Here is a 27671-nt window from a genome sequence, read left to right on the forward strand (position 1 = left end):
GATCAAAGCCGACCAAATACCTTCAGGTGTTAGCAAAACTTAATATTAAAAAAATATTGCGAAGGAATTCAACATTCATTATTCGACGAAATTCATACTTGAGAACATATTTTCAAGCTATTTTATAAATAAATAACTCACACACTGACCGACATATTCGGTATAAGGTTTGTAAAAATAACAAAAAAATCCAAATTTAATCTATTTTTGGCATTCTACCTATTGCTAACGGAAAAAATTATTTCAGAGTTTCATTAATGTACGTCACATACTATCACCAGTATAAATACAAGGATAAGGTACCAAATAAGGAGTAAAGTCAACACACAATTATATTAAGATAAATTAAATATTATATTAGCCGGAAATTCGAAAGTCTTTCTATTAGGTTTATATGGGCTAAGCCCCCGATTCAATCCATTCTTGACATACAGACATATAATTATCAGGAATATTATCGTTGAACGATAATTTAAGTAAAAAGTCAGCTATGGGCAATGGACGGGGACCATATCTTCAGTATATGGGTGATTTAACAGTTATGGCCCGATTTTGACAATTTTTAGACTTGGAATGGCATATTGAAGGCACTCTTTTTGCGAAGTTTTATTTCAATATATCCATTGAATTCTATACTGGAAAGTCAAAAAATCAGATGGAATTTAAATTTGTGTTGTATAAATAGGCGTTAAATCCGATTTCGCTTATTTTTGCACTGTAACATAGGCATGCCAGGATAATGTTACTTACCACATTTTGTTGAAATCGGTCTATTAGATCCCGAGATATGGGTTTTTACTCAAAGGTGGGTGCGCTACGCCCATTGCCTAATTTCTGTATTGGCTCTTATAAAGCTTAATTGTACTATCAATTGTGTAAACATTGAAGTCTCAGACTTGTTTATTAAATGAGTAATCTCACTTTTACTCATAACTATTATATACGGGGGTGTGCGGAGTTATCACCCGATTTTACATTGTTGGTAGGAGTGCTAAAAATATTTGTCCTGAGTGAATTTGATTATTATAGCTTTAGTAGATGTAGGAAGATTTCCAAACAGTTTGGAATGTACCATTTTGGAGTGAAAAACTGAATATGTGTGGGAGATGTTCACTGAGACTAGCACAATTTTTTAAGGAAGATATTTGGTAATCCATCCGGACCATCACCCTTTCTCGTATTCAGAAACAACAGTGCTTTGTAGGCGACGTCGATACTAACCAAATCGTCCAATTTTCCTCAGAACATAGTGGACGGAAAATCACTATTGCATCTTCTTTTGTGCTTGACGAATTTCCAAAATACACTTGTGTGAGCGTGGAACTTGTTTTCAACTTTGTCTATATAGTTCTTGTAACATAGTATAGTGAGCTTTTTACATTAAGTTAGCCTAAGTTAGCTAAATTTGATATAATTCAGTTTTCGAACTCGAAGAAAAGCAAAGCTACTTGAGGCTGGGCTGGAACTGACTAGTGATATCAAGGGCAGGATGGTACAAGTCCCTTCCTCCACATGAATGTTTAGGTTACTAGAGCAGAGATCAAGCAGGTTATTATTATCGATTTGAATATTACTAAATTTTCGAAATTCAACAAATTTTCAGCAGTAAATTCGAAGTGAACTGCTTGAAAAGTTAAAATTACCCATGATATTTAGATTGGTGTATTTGTATTTTCTTCTCTAATATTGGAGAGTGTCGAGGAGTGTCTGGTAGGCGTCAAGTGATGCTCTTGGAGGAAAGTAGACGCATCCGACGATGATATCGGAGTTATGCACTTGATTTTTATGTACGAGTATATGTGTAAGATAATATCATCGAGAATGGGAATATTCTTTGCATGGATATAGGTATTTTTTATTGCGATGAAAACGCCTCTACTAATGAGTCGTCTGTTATTTCCCCAAAATGGATCGGTAAGTGAAACCATGACTCAATGCTGCTGATTGTTGTCACTGTAAGAAAACTGTCGAGCTTGGTGCGTAGTCCTCTTACGTTCTGATAATGAGTTTGCATGATCAACTGATCTGTGTCAGCTGAGCTGGATATCTGATGTAATATGACTTTAGCAGATGGTCGACAAGTTCCGGCGGTATAAACTTTAGTATTGCACGAGCAACAGATGAAAAAGTTTAAAACTGTATACATTAGTAGAGGAGTCAAGAGGCAGTATAGTCCGGATGACAGTTCTGTTCTCATCGAGACGGTCTTTACCATCTGCTTTATTATATTCTTTAACATTCAGCAATAACAGCATTCGACGAACGTCTATTATGTTCTGAGAACTTTGCGATGATTCTTCTGTTGGTGCTGAAACAGTAGTGCAGGTCTTGAACTAATTTTCAACTAATGTTAGTCTGTCATCAAGTCCGGTTCATTTATCACCCATTCGTTTGATCTGATTAGATAAGTTTAGATTTTTTTTATATTTATTAAGAGAAAACATTGTAATGCCGTACTTTCTTATAAAAGTCGACTTGTTTTAAATATTTTCCATTTAATGGAAATAATGGACACTTTTGATTTGGGAAGTCGGTTGCCAGGTGAATTCAGATGCATTGCTTTTAATTAATTAGTTTATATAAAAGTTTTTTCTCTTTGTAGTGTCTAAATCAGCTGTGATAATGTGATCAATTTTCCTTCTGACAAACAGATAGCGCTCAATCAGAGTCGCTCATGGTGATTTCGGGTAGAATTGATTAAAATCACCTCGGTGACGATATTTACAAGTGTCATTTTTGTATGTCGTACATTATATGTAAAAGCAGCAACGAAATCATCGAGTTGAGTTCGTACAAAAGATATGAGGATACCTCATTAAAGTGATATAGCCGCTATCTTCAATGTTACTAAGTTTTGTTTTGTAATTGATAGATCAGTTTAACTATTGTAAATTATTCAAAAATGACAAATGAAAATGAATATTGCATCCAGTTCGTGCACTGCGCCGCCACTCCAGTCGTGATGCCAACAAAGGACCTCTACGGACCCAAGGAGCTCAAACAGACAGTATGACTTCCTGACTAATCAGTCCCCCTCCCTCTCAATCTTCAGCCTACTCAAATCTTCGTACGAGAACCAGTAAGCCACTCCTGGTTCCTCGCTCAGTCTGTTCCGTGTATCAGACCGCCATACATTGGAACATCACATCAGTCAATTGCTTTTCTTGACGCCACCTACACGCACGACTAACTCGACTACTACAAATTACATGGCAACGAACTCTAGAACTCCTCGATAACTGCCGTCCAAGAAACCAAGTCAAACCGCCGCTCATTTCTTTTGAGTTGTTCAGGTTTCAACATTATGCGTAATAATCGCGATCGAGATAATGATGTGCAATATATCTCTTCGTTGAAGACATCGAACGTGGGTATACTACTCTTCAATGTCAGGGTATAGCTATCCGCTCAGGCGATGTCGAGCACGAAATAGTTAATATATTCAACCCCCCCCCCCTCCCAACAAGGCTAAATCATTCAAGTCCATTGGTGCAGATGGAATAAACATGCTGATGCTAAAGCATTTTGGCTAGACTGGAGTAAGCTTCCTACTCAAGGTCTTCAACCTGTCACTGACCACTCTTCAAATACCCAATGTGTAGAAAGTCGTAAGAGTGCTCCCACTACTGAAATCCGCCAACAAAAGGGATCTTATCGTCCGACAACTCTCCTTTCCCCAGTAGTGAAGACACTTGAGGCCTTGGTACTAGCGACGTTCACACACCACTTGAGTCTAGCTGATTACCAGAATAGCTTCCGAAAAGTGCACAGCACCACCACAGGACTTAGCGTCATAAACGCCCAGATAGTTCATGGCCTAAACCAAAAGCCACCCTGTGACAAGATGATCCTCGTAGCTTTGGACTTGTCAAAATCTTTTGACTGAAGAGGTGGACTATGTACTACCTGAGCGGTCGTTATCATCCTGTTTCGAGGTCAAAACTCTAATTTAAGAAGAATTAAACGGGGGGTTCCGCAGGGTGGTATGCTCTTCCCATTACTGTTCAATTTTTACATTTCGAATCTTCTTTAATCACCAGAGGAAATTTCCATCACCTTGCACGCTGATGACTGCACGATATTAATGTCGGAAAGTGGAATCGATGGCATGTGCTCAAAAGTAAGCGACTATCTCTCCGACCTATCTCACTTCTTCTCTACAATTAGCTTAACACTCGACCGCGATAACTGCCAAAGTACAGAGCCGTAACAAAATTCTCAAGTCGCTAGCCGGAGCTCATGGAGAAAAGACAAAGAAACGTTGTTGGCAACATACAAGGCAATCGGCCAGTCGATCATATACTACGTCGCAGCGATATGGTCACCTCGTTGTAGTGAAACGTTGCCGAAGAAGCTTCAGACGTGTCAGAACACTGCACTCCGGACTATCACGGCATGCTTCTTGATGTCTCCAGTCGAACACCTACATAGTGAGGCTCGTATGTTTCTAGTTAAGGCACAGAAGGATCTCCTCTCTAAGCAGTTTCTCTTGGGAAACAGAAACCGGAGGCGCCTCCTAGGAACATCAAGAGGTTCTTCCAGACTTCGGACGCAACTAACTTCACACACGCACTGACAGTAGAGCCATTAACATCTTCCCCGACTCACTCCCAGTGAATGGCGTACTTGGAGTCAAACCACCACCCATTGCAGACGATGAGCTCGAGTTGCCACTTCGTTCTGAATACTGTAGCAGGTTAAACTCCTACTTATCCAAAATCGACCCCGACATACCATATATACATCCAGTAAGACACTAACCACCTCTTTGTATGCCCAACGAACCTCACTCATCTAACACTTTTCTCCCTATTATCCGACCCCGTCGAAACAGCTCGTTTCCAGGGCCTACCGTTAGATGACTTCGATGACAACTAACCTGAACCTTACCACAGAGCGGCGATCTGATAACCGCTACAACAACAACATGTCCATAAGTCACCATCTTTTGAAAGGATCACCATTATTTTTTGGAATGCGGTTTTGATGTCAATGGAACATTAACAACGAAGATTTGGGAACGTTCAATTATTTTATCAATCTTATGCTGACCCTTTCTTTCGCTTTTAACTTTTTTTGTCATTTTAGTTAAACAACCGTACTGAAATTAATTCCTTTTTGTACAAATACATATGAAACTGCAAAATACGAATATATTAACAATGGATGTTTTGTTGATGAAAATAAGAATCCAATTATAATTAACACGCTGACTAAATCTTTTTGTTTTACTATTTGTTTTGAGTGCTCCTATCTAAGTGCCTTTAAGAAGCATGGTGCCCACAAATAATTTCCTCAAAGCACTCAATAGATCCCGTCCAAGGATTTCAACAATTTAATTAAATTTACACTTCCAAAAGGTGACTCTATTCTATTGTCCATAACTGTGTGTCCTTCTTTTTTGTAAAGTGCTGTATGTCATTTAGACTGGTAGCTGTGCTGATTTTTACGGTAATTGCAAATTCTTTATAATTTTGTTTTAGAAGTAAACAACAAATATTAAATGTGTTTAATTTGACCCACTTAATCGGTAACAATTTTTATTAAAAAACCGGTAAGGAATGGCTAAGTTCGGGTACGAACATTTTATATATCACAAACATCAAAGCCGGGAAAATACTTTCCGGTGTTGGCAAAGCTTTACATAATTTTGCAAAAGATTTTTACATTCGCTGTCCAACGAATTCGGGAATGGATTACAATGATATTTGGTACCTTATTTACTTATATTATAGGTCATAGACATAGACAGAAGAGCTTCAGGAAGTTCTGTGAAAGCGGCTCCTCAACGCCAGAGGCTGCAAGGCTGCATAAGGGTCTAGATAGAGGCAAGACGGGCACAGTACTAGCAATTAAAAGATCGGATGGGACCTATACGACCAGCGCAGAGGAAAGAGCCACGGCTCTTCTACTTGCGCACTTCCCGGAGACAATACAAAAGGACCGGATTCGACCTATGGTCGAACGAAAGCCATCTCGTTTAGATTGGATAGTCGCAAAACAGCTCTTCCCTGCAGAACTATCAAGGTGGCTGTGGCCTCCTTCGAGAAATATAAGTCTTAGGGTGCGGATGGCATCCTTTCAGCATTTCTGCAACAGGGGGAGCAGGTCCTACTGCCCCACCTTGTTCGGCTGATGAGGGAAAGCCTAGCGCTGGCGTATATCCCAGAACCTTAACGCACTGCAAAGGTGATCTCCATACCCAAGGTAGGAAGGAAAGACTATTCGTTGGCAAAATTCTTCAGGCCAATCAGTCGAACTTTCTTCCTACTTAAGAGTATGGAAAAGATCATTGATCACGAAATAAGATCGAAGGTCCTGAAGGCTGCACCGCTACTCGCACAGCAGGATGCTTACAGAGGCAGGCAGGTCAACCAATACTGCTCTATATCAGCTAACCTCAGAGATCCGAAGTTCGTTAGATGGGGGTGAGATGTTGTTATGCGCCTTTCTAGACATCGAAGGTACTTTTGACAATACGTCGCACGAAAGCGTGTCAAGATCACTAGAGAAAAGGAGTGTGGCAGCACCGGTACGCAGATGGATTGTAGATTGAAGCCGTACTACACACCAGGATAGCTGAAACCACAGTAAGCGATACCAGAATTCGTTTTGGTACAAGAGGCTGTCCACAGGGTAGAGTGCTATCCCCCCTACTTTAGAGTCTAGTTGTGGACGATCTTCTTGAGCTGCTAATTAGCAATAGAATCCGCTGTCAGGGACATGCGGACGATATTTTTATCTTAGCCAGGGGTAAGTACACAGACACTCTCTGCGATATTGTACAAAGGGGATTGGGCTGGCAAAGGGGTGGTGTAGTGGGGTTGGCTTAAACATCAAACCCTCCAAAACTACAATTATACTGTTTACCAGGCGCAGGTTACTGCCAGGCCTCAGAAACCTATCTCTAGACAGCAGGGATCTGGAATCCGTTCCCATAACAGTCGGGTCTACGCAACCGGAACAGACCCGGATTTTTTCCGGCCAAGGACTGTCAATTCGACAAAATTCTGCCGCTACAAAAACAACAACAACAACAGGGAGCTGGAAATGGCTAACACGGTGAAGAACTTAGGCTTCTCGCTGGATTCCACTCTACGGTGGAAGCAGCATGTCGACCTGACCTTAGCCAAAGCTACGAAAGCGCTCATGGTGTGCAATCGACTTGCTGGGAAATCATGGGGCTGCAACCCGAGGATTATTAGATTGTTGTACACCATGATCATAACATATGAAGCGGTGGCTTGGTAAGCTTCACTAGGAAGTTCAAAGTTTCCTTTAGCAGTAATGCGAACGATTCCACGCTGGACCTACTGCTAAGTACTATCAAGTGGTACACCGAAGGCTCGAAATCCACACACCATTCAAGAGCTGCTCCGTAAAGAGGAAAGAGCAGGCAGGAAGAGACTGGGGCTAGATGAGTCGTTGTGACTTAGGGGAGGGCCAATAGAACATAGGTCGCGGTGCATTCCTCAATCCATATCTATTTTATCTATCCAAACGAAGGAAAGCAATCAAAATATATAAAAAATATTAAAAATACCCTCTACAAATATTATGAACTAAATTTTCATATATTATGTTTACTTATAAGTATGTTTTATTGACTCTAATCGTTGCGTATGGGTGTTTTTGGTTACAGTTCTTTCTAATATAGGTAAAATATTTACGTTTAAAGCGTCGGACGGTATACTAAAGTTTTCCTGGAGGCTCTTCTAAAATTTACCCGCTTATGTTGAAATCATGAAGCTGCTATGTTGAACTAGCTAAAGTCAAACATATCAATTTGTGAATAAAAATGATTTTACATGAATGTATGTGCTATAAAAATTTTGGGTCGGCTTTAGTATACCGTCCCAGTTTTTCGTGGATTGGTGTTGGACCGCTCTCGTTGGTTCTGCGCGAAAAAACTTTGGTACACCCCGGTGTTGGACCGACCAAGGATATTTTTTGAAGCGCGGCCGAAGGCCGACAACGCAAAAAGGGGTTCTACAATAAAAAGTAACATTGTCATAGAGGGTATAACATAATCCGGGAAAACTTTAGTATACCGTCCCAGGCTTTCGGGGATAAAATGGGTAAGGGCGGGTAGAGGAGATCCTCCAGATCAAGAATATATATAGATATAGCCGAGGGAAACTTATAGTTTCCGAAATATTTACGTTTAAAGTAGAAAATTTTAACTATTTAAGTACGTATTTTTTCGATTTCAAATAAATTATACACTTATATTTTTCACTTTTATATCCACTAACACTTCACTAATTCGTTTGTATACCAAGTTCCCTTCTCTTGATCAACCATGGTATTGGATTGGCCAATGCAGAAAGAAATAGGACGCGAAAGGGATAACGACCGCCCCGGTGTTCGATCGGCCAGGGTTATTTTTAGAAGGCGCGCCCGAAGGCCGCCAATGCAGAAAGAAGTTGGACACGAAAGAAATAACGACCACCCTAGTGTTGGATTGGCCAGTTATTTTTTAGAAGCGCGGCCGAAAGCCTCTAATGCAAATAGGAAATCTAACCAAAAAAAAAGTAATGTTTAAGAGGGTATATCCCTATATTATATACCTTTCATTTTCTATCACGAAATATAACAGATATTGTTACAACTAAACAAGGTACAGTTTCTTTTTTTGTCCGTTTTGTCATTGAATTGGTAAATAATATGCATATAAGTTAATTTTGTAGAGGGTAACTGGGTATTTTATTTATTTTGATTGTTTTCATTCCTTTGGATATGGCAACACTTATTATCTGTCAATATGTAACCCATTTGTTATTGTGCATATAACGAAAATTGTGTGAAAATAAAATACTAATTTAAAGCAAATATTAAATTATTTAATACAAAATAAATACGTAGAAACGTTGTAGTGAAGTGTTAGCGTATGAAAAGTGCATAATCTGAAAGAAAAGTTAACCATAAATCGAGAAATTGTTAAATTAAATTTGTGAAATTTTCAACTTAAAATGAAAATATCGCGTAAATTATAAAGTTTCCGGCGGGGTGTTCATAATTCAATCGCGTCAAACTTCTTTCTGCACTGGCGGCCTTTGGCCCCGCTTCAAAAAAATAACCCCGGTCGGTCCAACACCGGGGTGTTTATAATTCAATAGCGTCAAACTTCTTCTCGCACTGGCGGCCTTTGGCCGCTCTTTAAAAAAATCGTGTCAAACTTCCTTCTGCACTGGCGATCTTCGGCCGCGCTTCAATAAAATAACACCGGGGTGTTCATAATTTAATAGCGTCAAACTTCTTTCCGCACTGGCGGCCTTCGGCCGCGCTTTAAAAAAATAACCCTGGCCAATCCAATACCATAATTTATCAATAGAAGGGAATGAACAAAGTTATAGTTCATGTATTTGGGGTATAATCCTCTTTTATTGTTCATTTTAATTCGCTTTCAAAATATATATTTATATATATATATATATATATAATAGATATGGCAACACTTATTATCTGACAACATGGAACCCATTTGTTATTGTTCATATTACGAAAATTGTGTAAAAATTAAATGCTTATTTAAAGCAAATACTTAAATATTTAATATAAAATAAATATGTAGAAACATTGAAGTGAAAAGTTAGTGTATAATAAGTGCATAATATAAAAGAAAAGATAACCATAAATCGAGAAATTGTAAAATGAAATTTATGAAATTTTCAACTTAAAATGCAAATATCTCGAAAACTATAAGTTTCCGGCGGCAATAATTATATATATTCGTGTTCTGGAGAATCTCCTCTACCCCTCTTAACCCTGAAATCGTGGGATGCTAATCTAAAGCCCACCCAATATGTGTATAATTACTTGAAATTTTCAACCTTAAACGTAAATATTTCGAAAAATAAGTTTCCCGCTGATATATCTATAAATATTCTTGATTTAGAGGATCTCCTCTATCCGCCCATACCCATTCTATCCCCATAAACCTGGGACGGTATACTAAAGTTTTCCCGGATTATGTTATATCCTCTATGACAATGTTACTTTTTCTTGTAGAACTCTTTTTGGTGTTGGCGGCCTTTGGCCGCGCTTCAAAAAATATCCTTGGTCGGTCAAACACCGGGGTGTACCAAAGTTTTTTCGCGGAGAACTTCTTTTTGCGTTGGTCGGTCCAACATCAATCCCCGAAAGCCTGGGACGGTATACCAATGTTCCCAAAATTTTTAATATTGTAAAATAAATAAAACAAAACACTTGTATAATAATTCACAAGACTACACAAAAGTTAATTTTCGATTGTCCAAGACTCCACCCGCTTTTTTGATGAAGATAAAAGTATACAAATTTATACAAACTTTTAGCTATGACAACATCAGAAAGCTTATAACTTTTGGTCTAGGCTATGACAACATCACAGCCAACTGGTCTCATTTAATACACAAATATTTACACATACACATAAATTTTACGCGTATGTGCCAAATCAAACGGGCACTAGTTAACTATTCCCTAAAATACACAATGACACACTTAACTATAAAATGCGAATTACAACACTCAAAGCGAACACGGTAATATTCTCATAATGAAATTTATCAGATCGGTTTTGTCACTTATTCGTAATCATAATAACCTTTCAACGAAATTTCCCAAATTTTGTTATTAAATATACAGTAAACGCACTTACATCCAAATAATAACTCGCCAATAATATATAGATAATATTGCAATATTGCCACACCTTCAGAAATTATATTAGTGGCTCCTATTTAAACCAAGCCATTAACGATCAAATCTGTTGTACAACTTCTTATTCCATTGTACGACATATAAATTGTGTTCCAACAAATCTGATTGTTGTTTGTTTGTAATTATGGTATATTTTCTACAAGTGTTAAGAGATTATTTGTTTACATTCGTAAGGTATGATTATATAAGCGATATTGTGGTTAAAATTTATTTATGTTATATTGAATACTAGAATCAATTTATACGTTATTACAGTTTGCAACTCCATTCAATTGAATTATAGTTAAAGCAATACAACTTCAGATCAACCAAACCCTCTTATATTGCGCAATTTAGTAAGCAGTCTCTAGTCACTATTTGAGATATTTTGAAGTAAGTCTCGATTTGTGGCAAGTTCCTATATATAGTAATTAGGTCACAAAACTAATAAGAATTCTTGTTTTCCATTTTGAATCGATTGTCGGAAGACATGTTTATTTTCATTTAGGTTTTATATACATCTCTATATAACGAAATGTAACAGTTGATTAGATCTGTACGTTTTCAATTGAGAGATTTTTGTAACTGTCAGTAACTGAATTGTAAGTCTCAAGTCAACAATTTTCTCTAATTAAAAATTTCAAATTTAGAGACCTGTGACTGTATACAGTATAGCGAACTACAACAAATTTCAATCGAAGTTTGATTGATGTTGTCAACCCAAAAAAGTAAAGATTTGACAGATAATTGAGCAGTTGAAAATCTTAAATCGAAAAATTAATAAAATGCGATTCAGTTATTGCTCACAAAAGGGCGAATAAATATTAAAATGGATTTTAGCTTTTATTTATATTATAACAATGAATATGTTGGACCAAAACTGATGTACTGCGTATACGAAAAAGAACTCGTTAGCACTCAAATCAATTTAAGCTTTCTAACACCAAGTAAGGCAAAGTTTTAATGACAAATAATTGGATTTTACATAATGGTTTTTGCAGGTTCATAAAATATTTTCGTTTACATAAGGAAAATATTTCTTGCTAAATGAGATGAAGGAATATTTCAGTACAAACGTGTACGCTATACAGTCGTACTTTCTATAATAAAATTATAAGCACTACAGTGGAAGAGTTTAAAATTATTGTTATTAATTTATTTACATCTTTCCATTTTCTATTATTATTTTCCCGAAATAAACAGCACTAATATTCAACTTTGATTTATAATATTCTAGTCAAATGTATTAGCACAGTGTAGTAGTACCGTTATATCGCGAAAAAGTTGAAGTTCGACAAAACTCCATTCAATTTTTTGTTACTTTGAAGTCCAAATTTTGGTTGAGTGGGAAACCGTAATAGGGGCTTCAGAAAGCTTCTCATGACGCTAGTTATTTATGGTAAAACTGGAGACAGAATGAAATATGCTGTGACAGTTTAGCTTTTGGTTTCGCTTTACAGACTGATTACTTCTTAGACTAATTCTGATTATTTTTAATGTTTCTCATCTTAGTGATGTCGTTTCTAAGAAAGAGTTTATATGTGTATCTCCTCGCTGATTGCAGACTGAAGTGGTGATGAGAACTCTAAATTCTCGGGTGGCGCTTACACATACCACCTTCACATTTTAGCAACTGTTTTTCGACAGTATTAATACGTGTTTCTTCCACTGTTCTATAGAATTGAGTTAAGGCTAAACCAAATAATTTACCGCATTTACTTTTACTTCTACAATACTATTGAGTGTTTAAGTTCTCAGGAATGGTAGTGATTTTCACTTTGTGAAGAAGATAAAAGCCGTTTGAAGAGAATGATATTTAGTCTATTTCTTCATACCATCTTCTAAAGGCTTCAATTTATTATTGTGGCAATGTCATCCGTAGCTAATAACACTAGTCGTTCGCATGACATAAAAGCTATGCATTTGGTGCCGCGAACTTTCTAATGGGAACGATCAATTGTGACGACGGTACCAAAACAAAATATAATCTACGAGAAATTGCCAAAATCAACCACATAGCTAAGTTCGTAGTTGCTGGAATGTTCGTGTGGCGAAGTTTTAATAACGACCTACTATATAGGGGCTGAAGAAGCTATAAGTAAGAAAATGAAAACCCGAATAACAATGAATTAGAGATATGGATAAGTGTATATCTATGAAATCGGAACTCTTAGATATATAAAATTGCAGTGATCGAACTCAAATTAGAGTTAACACGTAGACGGTTTGTCGAGAAATCTGCGGGCTGTGTACATTCGCTTATATTCGGAGACATGTTTATCATGTGCTTACATTAGGAGCCAATTTCGATTAGTAGTTTGTTTTTGACAACAGCAAAGATTAGTCACGTTTTTGTGTGTTACTCAAGTTTTGACTTTTGAAAGAAATGGATTAAAGAATATGTATTAAGTTTTGCGTTAAAAATGGAATAAAGTGCTCCAAGGACTTGAAATGTTGACTGTAGAGTTTGGTGAGTCTACTTTGTCTCAAAAAAGTGTTTATAAGTAGCGCTTAACCGTTTTCACCAGATTTGGCTCCCTACGACTTTTGCCTACTCCCAAAACTGAAGAAACCAATGAAAGGAAAGCGTTTTGCCACAATTGATGAGATTAAGTCAGAATCGAGAAAGAGCTAATGGCCATACCGAAAAACGCATTTCGCAGTGCTTCGAGAATTGGAAAAAGCGTTGACACAAGTAAATTATATCCGAGGGGGACTACTTTGAAGGGACCAAAATAGATATTAATGAATAAATAAGTACTTTTCAAAAAATAAGTACTTTTGAAAAAATTCAAAATTCACCTTTTCCTATGAACATACCACGTATATGTATGTATGTACATATAATGTGAAATTCAATCACGACAGAATGTTTCCATAATATGGGTGCGTTCGAGCTACGTAATAATTACAGCGGTACAGCAACTGTGTTGCATATTTTCTGCTACTCTGCTGATGTGCAAACAAAAATTGAATGTTACCCATTATATGCATAAATTGCGCACAAAAAGTGATAGTAGAACGTAATGCTGGTGCAAGTGTTGCCAGAAATTCACGCAGAACGTGATACTTTGACAAATTTTGCAAAAGTGGTGTCGTGATTGCCGTCTCGGTTGATTAATTTCATAATTTTATTCTCCAAAATTATTGGTAATAAATAAGATCTCTTTACAATTTTAAGACATCTAGGATACTTTAATGAGTTTATACATTTGACCCTGCTATTCATAAACACATGTATAAACTCAATGAAGATTCCTAAATGTGTTACCGCTGATGAGGGACAGAAAATACTTGATTTATTTATTTATTTAAACGCCAATCGGCAATATACATAGATATAATAAAGAATTAAAGTATTATACAAAAGTGGCTAGGGTATATTTGTATAATATCTGGAAAATATTAAAATAATTGTAAGTTAACATGTAATTCAGAGTTTATTGAGCTGAGAATATTTTCATTATTGTTTTATTTGACAAAATTTGTTGCTTATATACTATTTACAAATCTTACTTATCTAATTAAATATATATGCATCTGTGTATGTTTGCATGCATATCACATGGGGTTGTTTCTAAGTATACAACTCAATACATGTGTGTACACAATGTTTATGCTGCATGGTATGGTATTGTTTTCAAGTGCCCATGTGTATTATGGCGAACACGAATACCAGAAGAAATCAGAATCGACGATAAACTACCAGAAGCATCTAGACAGCGAATTCGTAGTTGCCAGAATGTTCTAGTAGCGAACTTTTGTTAAAAATTTACTATATAAGGGCTGCCGGACTGTGCAGCAGGGACAGTTCTAATTAGAGTGTTGCCGTGCAAAGAGCAATTAAGCTATAAGCAATAAGTTGTAAACTCGAATATCGAGCAATAAGTGTAAAGTTGTTGGAATAAAGATAGGTGTATAGCCATTAAATTGGACTTTTATTTAACAATCAGTGATCGAACTCATCAGTGAGTTACAGGTAGATGATTATATTAAGTAAAATTGGCAATTTTATGAAAATATTTGGGAAGTCTAATTAATAGTTTAAACACAATACGGACGACGACGAATATTCGTCGTACTCGGCGACGCCTTCAGACGGATTTTCACAGAGTGTTGCCGCCGAGTAAAACACAATACGGACGATTTTAGTCGCAGCTAGTGTATATTCAGCGCTCAAAAACATCACAATAAATGACGAAACCAAACATAAACAATGCAGACAATTTCTTACATTCTTTTTGAAAATCCTTAATATTTTAACTCAAAATACGACGAATATTCGCCGTCGCCCGTATTGTGTTTATGCTGTAAGATACAAACCATCGATAGTTAAAATAAACGATAGATAGTGAGACGAAAATAAAACTATCGATAGTACCATCGATAGTTTTGCAGCTCTAATTCAGAGCAGTTTTTGTAAATTTGGTAATGAAAATAATCGTTCAATGGAAGTAATTATTAAAAACTGTACAGACTCTCAGTCTTGGGATGAGAGTATGTTAATTAAATCCTACGGTGAATGTGTAAAACTTGGTAACGAAGATGTAGCAAAACGTATATCCAGTAACACCAATAGCGGTGCAACAAAAATATTAAAAAAAGAGTCAAGTAATTTAACTGAATTTGATGTGGGCGACTACGTTAGGTCCACTTACCCCGATGATGGTTGTGATTATGAAGCGAAAATATTATCGAAGGACAATTCTAATGGAACATGCTTGGTGAAATATATTGGGTACAATAACGAAGAAATAGTTAATCTAAAGGATTTGTTACCGTCTTGGGGGAAAAAGTCACGACGTTTGCAATTTCAACAGGTAAACACGCGAGGACGGGAAGATCTTAACGGTAGTACTGTTAGTAGCAAAAAAAAAATGTTAACTGATGTTGTTCCCCCTCCTCCTCCTCTACCGCCTATGGTAACACAAAGTATTGGAGATTCGGAACATTTATCAGCTATGTTAATGTCCTGGTACATGAGTGGCTATTATACTGGTATATATGAAGGCTTTAAACTAGCAAAACAAAAAAAAAAAACTGAATAAGTCTGATTAGACCATTAATTAAAGTGTTAAAATTATATACTGAGCTATATTGAAATAATATGTTAAATCTACAAAAGACCTATTCCGTATTTTTAACCAAATCGTTACATACATATGTGTGTTTATAAATGACATGAAGACAATGTAAACTAAATATAAAAAGTTGAAATAAAGCAATTTAAAGTCAAGATCAATAAGAAAAGTGTACATGCAGTACGTTATTTTCATTTATATAATTGTTATATAAAAGAATAAAAATGTATATAATAAATATATTGAATTTGTGGGTAAATTTTGGAATAGCGTCCCCCGAATTCAGGGTTAAAATGGGTATAGGCTGATAGAGGAGATAAAAAATATAGTTATATACATACATACAATGAGAAACACAAATTAGTAATAAGAAGTGCATAAGAAAAGAAGGGAGTAAATGTATAGTTTAGGTCCCCCAACTAAGGAGGCCTCAAAAATGAAATTTTTTTTAATAATCTTATTTTTACGCGAAAGTTACAAATCCGTGAGCGGATAGAGAATTTGTTCAGTAATTTATGTATATTTTTCAAAATTTATTTAACACACTTTGCACATATAACATATTTAAGTCACTTAGTTGTTATTGTTGTAGCGATAAAATTCTGTAGAATTCAGATCACTTAGCTGTAATTACCAATTCAGCGTGTTAAACATTTTCTTATGAAAAAGATATACTGAAGAAATGTAACAGTCAGAATTTCTTTTGCGCCGCAATCTGATTGTATGGATGAATATCGGATATCGATGAACTCCTTTCCACACTGGCGGCTTTCGGCCGCGCTTCAAAAAAATAACCCTGGTCGGTCCAAAACCGGGGTGTTCATAATTCAATCGCGTCAAAAAAATAACCCTGGTCGGTCCAACTCCAGGGTGTCAATAGTCCTTTTGCACCGAACTCTTTTCAGCAGCGGAAAAAATAAAAGAAATAATTTAAATGTATCACAATATTTAATTTTTAATGCATATACAATATTTTATTTTTAATGCATATACAATATTTTATTTTTAATGTATATTTATTACAAAAATTACAAAATCTTTTTGTTTGATATAATTTTTTGAAAAAAAAAAATAGAATTTGTGAAAAACTTTACTTTTCGCTCCCGGATTTGTAATCTTCGCGTAAAAATAAGACGATTTATAAAAAACAAATTCAAATTTAATTTTTGAGGCCTCCTAAGTTGGGGAAAAAAATGAAGATAACTCAGATGATTCTAAGTTTGGTACTACAACCAAAAAGAGACGTTCTCAACGTGGTGCTGATGGTTGAGGAGGTAGACGCAAATCAACGGCCGCAGCAACACGGAGCCCAAAGGTCAAGGAGAAGAAACGTATGAGACGTCCGCCAAGCAGGGAAGAGGAGTATGGAAGTAGTGTCTTCAAAAAGGCGAAATTGTCTAAATCCATCAGCCCTGACGGAATAAGCATGCCGATGCTAAAACATCTAGGCTCAACGGGAGTAAACTATCTCACCAAGGTCCTCAACTTGTCGATGTCCACTCTTCAAATACCCGATGTGTGGAAAGTCGGAAGAGTGGTCCCACTACTGAAACCTAGGAAACCCGCCAACAAAGGGGAGTCTTATCGCCCGATAACTCTCCATTCCCCAGTAGAGAGGACGATCCTCGTAGCGTTGGACTTGTCAAAAGCTTTTGACACAGTTAATCACACAACGCTCCAGGGCTGAAGCGGTGGACTATGAACTACCTGAGCGGTCGGCATTCATCCGTACTGTTTCGAGGTCAAAACAACAAACTTAGGAAAATTAAACCGGGGGTTCCGCAGAGCGGTGTCCTCTCCCCACTACTGTTTAATTTCTATATTTAGAAACTCCCCCAGCCACCAGCGGGAATTTCAGTGACCTCGTACGCCGATGACTGCACGATATTGACGTCGGGCAATAGAATCGATGGCATGTGCTCAAAAGTAAACAGCTACCTCTCCGATCTTTCTCGCTTCTTCTCTGCAAAGAGCCTAACACTCTCCCCCACTAAATCCACAGCGACCATCTTCACAAATTGGACGAAGGAGTACAGACTGGACCTGAAGTCAGTCGATGGCACAAAAGTTCCGACAGTAAATAACCCTAAAATTTTAGGCATCACATTGGACAGTGTATGCTCCTTAACTCCTCACACGACCGCGATAACTGCCAAAGTACAGAGTCGCAACAAAATCCTCAAGTCGCTTGCCGGCAGCACTTGGGGAAAAGACAAAGAAACGTTGTTGGCAACTTACAAGCAATCGGCCGGCCGGTTCTAAACTGCGTATCACCAATTTGGTCGCCTGGATGTAGTGCAACGCAGACGAGGAAGTTTCAGACTTGTCAAAACACTGCACTCCGGACTATCACAGGGTGCCTCTTGATGTCCCCAATTGAACACCTATGCTTCAGGTTTTCGCAGAAATCACCCCTGCAGTCGCCTGCTTGAAGCGGAACCGCCTCCTAGAAACATCAAGAGGTCATTCCTTGATTACGTCGACGACATCAGACAGTACGCCGACCGGACTTCGGACACAACAAACTACAGACAAGCACTAACCGCCATTCACAGTGGAGCCATTAACACCTTCATCGACTCCCTCTCAGTGAATGGCGTACTAGGAGTCAAAGCACCACCTATAGCAGACGTAGAGCTCGAGTTGCCCCTCGAAACCAGGGTGACCCTCGAAACCAGGGTGACCCTCGCGCAACTTCGTTCTGGATATTGTAGCAGGTTAAACTCCTACTTATCCAGAATAGACCCCGACATACCAAACACATGTCCTGCATGCAATGAGGCCCCGCATGATACTAACCACCTCTTTGCATGCCCAACAAACCAACTCATCTAACATCCTTTTCCCTATGGTCCGACCCCGCCGAAACAGCCCGTTTCTTGTCTTGTCTGAATTACATATTAACTTACAATTATTTAAATATTTTCCAGATATTACACTAATATACCCTAGCCACTTTTGTATAATTCTTTATTATATCTATATATATTGCCGATTGGCGTTTAAATAAATAAAAAAATAAATAAATATACTGCGGGCACCTTACCAGCAGTCACTTCTCTCGATAAATTTAGTTTTATTAATAATATAAGATAAGATAGCAAGCATGTAAGAAATACAGTCTACTAAAATATTTTCCCTCGGCAATATGTTCAAATATCTTTGAACAAGCTTATCTTTAATAATGCTGAGTTAGTACAAAACTTACATATAGACATTAACAAACATAAAACTATATGCTGCAATACATATGCATACATAAATAAATGTATGCATTGATAAAAATTGGTTCTAAAAATACATTTAGGCAATTGCTTGTGTACATCAAAAACAACCCTTATCACGTAACATAAACAATGAGTAACATACATATTCACATACACATACCCGGATTTTTGTCCGGCAAAGGACTGACAACAGAAATTTGCCGCTACAACAAAAACCAAGTCGGGTATATAGGTTCTCAAAATATGCAGATAGTCTTCTTTCCTCATTATTCCATCAATTTCTTGCAGAGGTACAACATGCCACCATGTGAAGCAACCCAATACCATGATTTTTTTTCGTCCGGCCAGAGTACAAGCTTCCACCCAAGTCATCAACTGTCCAATTCGGTGCTTTTTGGCGAGCTTCAACTGTGCGTCGCGGAGAGCTCTTCTGGCAGTCCATCTACTAACGGGCTTATTTATTTAGATAGTGTTTGTTGAAAACGTAAAGTTTTATTTGTTTTTATACTCTTGCAACAAGTTGCTACAGGGTAATATAGTTTTGTTCACCTCGGTTGAACCATATGTATCACCTAAAACTAGCCGAGATATAGGGTTATATATATATTTGAATGATCAGAATAACGCGACGTTAAAATCCGGGTGAATGTCCGTTTGTCCGTGCAAGCTGTAACTTGAGCATAAATTAAAATATCGTGATGAAACTTGTTCCTTGCAATCATCAGTGTTGCAAATTTGTCTAAGTATCACGTTTTTTTTGTCTGCTTATCAGCAGAGTATCAGCAAATATGCAACACAGTAGCTGTACTGCTGCAATTATTAGGTAGCTCAAACGCACCCTACTTTTGAAAATATATGTTACAATTTTCCAGGAAGTATAAGGGCTGAAAATTGAAAGAAACTGGTACAAGAACTTCTCGTTTCATATCATGAACTCGAAATCTATCGTGAAACATCTGAGAACTAAATATCCATACGGAATTAAGCCCACACCACGTATGATGACGCACCCTGTTAAATAAATATAACACTGCGGGTATACAAGTTCTCATATACAACAGCCACTTCTAGCAACACACGCCATTCTAAAGCAACATGTTGCGACACAACAGTTAAACCACGCCACGTAAACAAAACAACAAGTTTGGGCCGGAACGGGAAAACCACGCCACTTCTAAAAACACACGCCATCCTAAAACAGCATGTTGCGAACGGACGAGCAAGCAACATACGGCTTGGCGGAAAGCTAGCAGGCCGATCATCAGTGAATCAGCACAGGACTGTAATCGCGAATACAAATAGCGAACACACAGTCTTCTGTGGTCCGGGATTATTTTTCAACGGCTATACGCGAGCGGCGGCAGAATCGCCATCGAGGCCTACACGGGTAGCAGCAGAACCGCCGTTGAAGCCTACACGAGCTGCGGGAGAAGCGTCGTGGTAGCACGTATCGGGCGGACATCATCCTAAGTCGCTTAGCACCCCCAGAGCGCGGCAGAGTAGAATACGCTATCGTACAATAGCTATTCAACGGAAGCGCGGAAAGGCGGACGACGTTACTGCGGTAAGGAGTGAATGTCTCGCAGTGAGTCTATCCTCTGGTAGGCATTTCACTCCTTAGCGTGCAAAGGCTGAAAGTCACGCGTGAAGTGGGTAGTGAGTCGCTTGGCATCGCGGCCGCTCCCACTGCCCTCCGTAATTCACCGTGATAGTGACGCACTAACGGGCCACGTAAACCGCTATTCTGTCATAGCGCTTTCATTGGGTGACGCCACTACAACGCGGAAGACACCATTTTGTAATTGAAAATTGAATAAAGTACGATTTGTAAAAAGAGCCCCACAGTTTACAAATTTATTGTAACGAACCCTGGACACGGCGAGTATACCTCAGCAAATCACAAGAAGCAGGGACAGTAAAAAGCTTCGTTACAATTGGCGCCCGAGCAGGGACAGCAAATCGTATAACATCAGGAAGATATTTAAAACGGAAAATGACAGATCTTATGTGGTGGGACAACGTATCTACGGAGCAACTTATCTCCTTCGCGGAAAATTCGGGCGTTGACCACATAGGCACCACGCGGGAGATTCGGAAGCGCATAACTGCACTGACAGCCAAGGCGCAAGACTCCGAAATACAAGAAAAATGTTTAAAAATTGAAGCTGCATACAAAGGAAATGAGTTCGCTTCACGGGACGAAGGCGATCAGAAGACACTACTTCCACGAGATCAAGGCAGAGGAACCGCGGACATTCTTGGGAATCATCACGACGACAACAATAATCATGCCGAATAACGGCATGTCACTTCAACAGAACCAGATAGTTACATTCGCACCTATCATCAACCAGGTGAGGAAGTGGACCGTAAAATACGACGGCGGGAGAGAGACCCATTAGCGTTTATGGAACGATTGGAAGAGCTCTCCGAGTATACATGATAGACACAGAGCTTCTTCCACGAACCATGCCGGAGTTACTGTGCGATACCGCTCTCCAATGGTATCGAACAACAACGAACATTGGAGGAGTAGGACTACCTTCAAAAGTGATTTTTTGCGTTTCTTACCAGCACGTTACTACGAACGACTCGAAGATGACATACGGCAACGAAAACAACCCGTGCGGGAAAAATACAAATACTACGGTTTCGCTATACAGAGTCTAATGAGACACGCTGGATATAACCAGGAGCAGCGATTGGAGCGAAGGATCTTCCGAAATAGCCACACCGATTATCTGCTCTACATTTGGCGTCGAGACTTCGAGACACTAGCCAATGGCCGATATACCCAGCGCCGGACATATGGGTATACGCCGGACAGTAGCGCGGGTGGCTAACCGATATTACTGGCCAGGGATGTTCCGTGACATTAGCCGTTACGTACGCCAATGTGAGTCCTACCAGAAATACAAGGAAGGACAGCAGAAACCAGCCGGAAAGATGCTTTCGCAGGTGGCACATGAACCGTTTGCCACAGTTTGCACTGACTTCATCGCACCCTTACCGCGATCTACACATGGTAATACTATGCTACTAGTATTCTTCGACCGCTTCAGCAAGTGGGTAGAATTAGTCCCCATGCGGCGCGCTACAGCAGAAGGACTTCGTCGCGCATTCAGAGAACGAATCCTCGCAAGATTTGGCGTCCCGAAGATTCTTATTTCGGACAACGGCGTTCAATTTACTAGTACGCTATGGTAACACTACCTAAAGGAACCAGGAGTACGCCAGCAATTCACCGGACCTTACACCCCTCAAAAGGATCCCACGGAACGAGCCAATCGAACAATCAAACGAATTATAGCACAACTCAGTAGAGCCCGACACCAGCGATGGGACGATTTTCTGCCAGAGATCGAGCTCGCAGTGAATACCAGCATTTCGGCACCCATGGGGTATAGTCCAGCATTCCTCGTAGAAGGACGAGAGCCGCGATCACCTAAGGCCCTCTTCGACGAAGTTAATATCGGCACAGGTATGACACCCGTGACGGCTGAAGAAAAGTCCAATAGGATGCAGGAAGCCTTTAAAAAAGTTCGGCAAAATATGGAGAGAGAAACAACGAATCAAGCCCGCCATTATAACCTTAGACGCAGAAAATGGACCCCCGCGATCGGAGAATTAGTACTGGGGCATACCACAAAGCCGTAACAATAAAAAAAAAATATATAAAAAAAATAAAAATTAAATATAAATAAGAATAAAAAAATATTTAAATGAGCAAATTTGGTGACCAATCGAGACGGACACATTCATTCAACCGCGAGCTCTCAGCAAGACAAGCCATTCAAAGTAAACTGCGAATATGACCAATGACGCAGAAATAGTAGAGTCACCGACTTTGTCACAACCATCCGCGGAGGTACAGCTTCCACCTGAAGGCATAAAAATATCCATTGCCCACGCAAACGGAACAGGACTCGAGGCCTTCCCACAGATCGCTGAAAGAATCAGAAGGAGCCTCACGACCGGCACAAGGAAGTACCGGCATAAATTTAGTACCGCCAAATACCAAGTGGCCTCACCGATAGGGCGTACACATTGAAGATAACAACAACGAAAACAACAACTGCAAAACCCTACTGGATAAAGAACAAGGAAAATTGCAAATAATTATTTGTAATTGTATTTATTTGAGAAAAGAATTTTAAAAGCAACATCAAAGAAAACTATGAAATTGAAAAGAAGACCAAATTGAGAGATAAGAAATACAAAAAAATATTATTTAAGAATCTATACTTAAATTAAGAAAGGAAAAGATAAGAATTCATAAGTTAATGAATTGATGCAAGACTTGAAAAAAAAAAAATTGTAAATTACCAAGAAAACTTTATAATTAAGCGTGAAAAAAAACAAAGAATTCAGTTAATGTAGCTGTAATATTAAGGAAAATTTGTCGAAAAGAAATATTGTAAGTTAGATTCAATTTTTATATGCCATCTGATAGAAAATTAACTGAAGTGGAGGGGGAGTGTGAGAACTAAATATTCATACGGAATTTAGCCCACATAACGTATGACGACTCACCCTGTTAAATAAACACAACATTGCGGGTATACAAGTTCTCATATACAACAGCCACTTCTAGCAACACACGCCATCCTAAAACATCATGTTGCGAACGGGCGAGCACGCAACACACGGCTTGGCGGAAAGCAAGCAGGCCGATCATCAGTGAGTCAGCACAGGACTGTAACCGCGAATAGAAGTAGCGAACACACAGTCTCCTGTGGTCCGGGATTATTTTTCTACGGCTATACGCGAGCGGCGGCAGAATCGCCATCGAGGCCTACACGGGTAGCAGCAGAACCGCCGTTGAAGCCGACACGAGCTGCGGGAGAAGCGTCGTGGTAGCACTTATCGGGCGGACATCATCACCGCAGGACCTAAAACGTAAATCATCCTAAGTCGCTTAGCACCCCCAGAGCGCGGCAGAGTAGAATACGCTATCATATAATAGCTATTCAACGGAAGCGCGGAAAGGCGGACGACGTTACTGCGGTAAGCAGTGAATGTCTCGCAGTGAGTCTATCCTCTGGTAGGCATTTCGCTCCTTAGCGTGCAAAGGCTGAAAGTCACGCGTGAAGTGGGTAGTGAGTCGCTTGGCATCGCGGCCGCTCCCACTGCCCTCCGTAATTCCGCGTGATAGTGACGCGCTAACGGGCCACGTAAACCGCTACTCTGTCATAGCGCTATCATCGGGTGACGCCACTACACTCGGAAGACACCATTTTAATTGGAAATTGAATAAAGTACGATTTGTTAAAAGAGCCCCACAGTTTACAAATTTATTGTAACGAACCGTGGACACGGCGAGTATACAAACAATATATGAAACCTATAAAAGTAGGCAATGTACCAAATAGTTATTGTTTTGATGTTATATTAGAATTATAATTCGTTTAAAATTTTAATTTTCATCAAATAAGTTATGTCATGTGTGAGATTTTTGTACATTTTTCGTAATAAATACATATTTAATATGTGGTAATACTATTTAGTTTTAATCAGCAAATTGAAAAACTTGACGTGATAGAATTAATATGTACCCAGTTTTAGATTAATTACACTTAAGTCTATTAACATCACATAACAAAGTTCTTTCGCCCGACATTTTTTTTGCCGACTGGTGTAATCGAAAACCTATCAATTGTCATAAGTAAGCCGCAAATTAAGATGCACACCTGCGGATACTGCGCAGTTTGCATGATGCAACCAGTTCGAAAAATCAAACCTGGAATCTTTGAAAGATATTGCGGCAAGTGTGATAAAGCTGTTAGTTTTGGAATAATATAAGTTTTGATTTTAAAGCTATTCGCAATTAATAAATTCCTTTTTTACACGATTCGTTCCCTTTTTGTACCTTTCTGATAGAAGTCGGTAATTTTTACTATCTAAATCGTCAGTGAGAGTATTAATAAGAAATATTATATTTCGAACATTTTTATATTTGAAAATGTAAATTATCAAATGCTCAATTTTCAGCAGTTTAATGCATGGGCATAGCATAAAATCAGCAGTGCAAAATGCGCAGTGTTGCCAGTATTTACTGCATTAGAGATGTTTTCGAACTTTAGGTTTACTTTATACCTCATATATCGGCCAATATGTGAGTTATCTTAATAAAAATTATATCTTTGTGCTTAAAATGGATAAAATTGTGTGAAAACTTGCTCAAGCCCAGATATACCTAATAACAGGGTTTTGGAACATCCGCCTGACTTTACTCCATACATAATATATAATATAAATATATATGTGAGGTAACTTAATGTAATTAAGGTACTACCAAAAATACCTAATAACAGGGTTTTCGAACATCCGCCTGACTTTACTCCATACATAATATATAATATAAATATATATGTGAGGTAACTTAATGTAATTAAGGTACTACCAAAAATAGTTAAAATCGAGTAAATACTACCCCTATATCCCATACACCAATATGTAAGATATCTTAGCACAATTAACAAAACGTATAATATTGTATATACTATATTTTAATGCTGAAAATATGTGAATTTAGTCTGCGAATTACCCCCACTCCCATATACTACATACAATGATTTTCGTTATTCTTACAAACTTTATGCCGAGCATGTCGTTCAGTGTGTGAGTCATATTTTTAAAATTGCTTGAATTGCTTGAAAATATGTTCTCAAGAATACATCAGCAATGTCAAAATTAATGCAATCACTTTCCTGACTTTAAACCGATTAGGTTTGTCAAAATGTGTTATACTTTAATAAACTTAAATGGACAAGTTTTCTAAGAAATTATGTGGTTTACCGCTGAACATGAATGAATTTAATCTAGACTTTGGTCTAAACCTTATATTCTTAATATAATAATGCATGTTAGCCTTTTGGCGTATATAATATTTTATATGTAATCATATTTATTGATATGAATTTTATTATGCGATTTTTTATGAATGCATGCAAAACTGATAAGATTCTATCTAAATTATGTAATTTTCAAAATATTTATAGTCAATTTGAGCATTTAATAATTTTATTTAATTTTTACATAATATACATTCCTAATAAATATTTTGTATTATAATTGTTACTAATAGTAATTAAATTTATACCTACATCTTTCATCATATTAATCTTATATAGTCATATGTATATCTGCACATGCGTATTTGAATGTACGCATTCAAAAATTCAAATCATAATTTTATCACTTATCAATACACTATATGTGCGCGCATTGATTTATATGTACACACATATACATTGCCGAACAAATAATGCATAAACATGTTAATATGTCATCTGCAAAGACTACAAACATTGTTCTACAAAAACAACAATCATCATAAGTCAATATGTCAGCCGAATAGCCAAAGCCCAAATATAGGTATAGTAAATCACACAGAAACAAAATTTTCATTCATGAACGCAGGCGTACCCTCAACAAGCAACCTCGATTCATTCATAAAAACAGATACCATCACATCTCCCCGAGCATGCGTTTGCGTACAAGCGTCTTTTCGCGACGATGGCAAAAGCTAAAAATCATAAATTGAGCAACTTTCTGATGTTCTTTCTAGAAGGGAAAAGTGACAACCCCCCCAAAACACTGAAAAAAGTGACAAATGTGGCAACAAAGCTTTTTTCGATTTAAAATATTTCACAATTGTAAAATAGTTTCCGTTGCTCACAAAAATCTGCGTCAATATGTATGCATATTCATATATAAACATTCATATTTACGATGATTTGTAGGTAAAGCTGTTAGAGCCGCAATAGGCGGCGTTCGTTATTTGTTGTGACGCTTTGTCGTCAATACTTCGACACTTTGACATAAACACAAAAACATCAGCTTCGGCCATTGGTTGCCCGCAGTGGCGGATCCACGGGGGAATAAATGATAGTTCGGTAATAATAAAATATTGAAGAAAAATGTTTATAGTTAATAGATCGATTTACAAAGTTCGCTACTACCATAAAATCAGAGAAAATAATTCTTATTAAAATTCAGAAGAATATGTGAAGTAATATGTTGGAGGCAAATATTCCCTCCATGAAGAAATTGGTTGACCGTGACAACGGAGATTTCGCATGAAACAATGAGTGTACATATTTCCATACATATGTTGCATGTAGAGAAATTAACAAACATACATACATAACATAATTATACATATATATATATATATATATAAGTATATTTGCGATCGCTTGGTGTTTTCTTATGGGGTTATGTCAAACAAGCGGTATACAAAACAAAACCCAGAAATCTGACCGAACTTAAGCATTAAATAGATAATTAAGGCAGCCCCGACTTCAACCTTTCAGGCCACAATTAATAATTTTCTAATTAAGTGTCGCATATGCGTGGCTGAGCATGGAGGTAATGTACGGTCCATAATTTTTAAAAATAAATAATTACATAAAATCAAAAAAAAATTTTCTATACTATAAAAAAATTGTAATGCATTGAATAAAAAAAAGTTATTACGGTTTCTTTTTGTAGCACGATTCGTGAGCCACCCTGTATCTGCTGAATATTTTTAAATTATATGCAAAGTCGTTTGCGCATTGTAAATAAACGAATCTGTAAGCGTACATTTTTTATTATTGAAATTAGCGTTTTTTCTCTCATTTAACACTCAAATTGAGACAAACTCTGGTGAAATTTGCTTATAATTTTTTAGTGG

General features: G+C 37.8%; 2 protein-coding genes across 4 annotated transcripts in view; one reads left to right on the forward strand and one right to left on the reverse strand.

The window, feature by feature from the left end:
- LOC106625704 (uncharacterized) overlaps positions 1–10722 on the reverse strand; it is a 38067-nt gene extending 27345 nt beyond the window's left edge. The window contains exon 1 of one of the 3 annotated variants that reach the window (XM_036357671.2): positions 10643–10722. The gene's annotated coding sequence lies outside the window, so the exon portion shown is untranslated. Of the gene's footprint in view, positions 1–7670; positions 7767–10588 lie in introns of those variants that run through there. The other 2 variants (XM_036357670.2, XM_070110478.1) reach the window with 2 other exon arrangements.
- A 4336-nt stretch (positions 10723–15058) lies between these two features.
- On the forward strand, positions 15059–15933 carry Smn (survival motor neuron). Its single transcript, XM_036357669.2, has one exon. The coding sequence runs from the start codon at positions 15132–15134 to the stop codon at positions 15729–15731; it is 600 nt and encodes a 199-aa protein (XP_036213562.2). The 5' UTR covers positions 15059–15131; the 3' UTR covers positions 15732–15933.
- Positions 15934–27671: the final 11738 nt, after the last annotated feature.

This window comes from Bactrocera oleae, chromosome 5, assembly GCF_042242935.1.
Source record: "Bactrocera oleae isolate idBacOlea1 chromosome 5, idBacOlea1, whole genome shotgun sequence".
Classification (NCBI taxonomy): Eukaryota; Metazoa; Arthropoda; class Insecta; order Diptera; family Tephritidae; genus Bactrocera; species Bactrocera oleae.

What these genes read in the sequence shown, in the direction of transcription:
- Smn (XM_036357669.2), top strand. Translation starts at nt 15,132, where the DNA reads ATGGAAGTAATTATTAAAAACTGTACAGACTCTCAGTCTTGGGATGAG.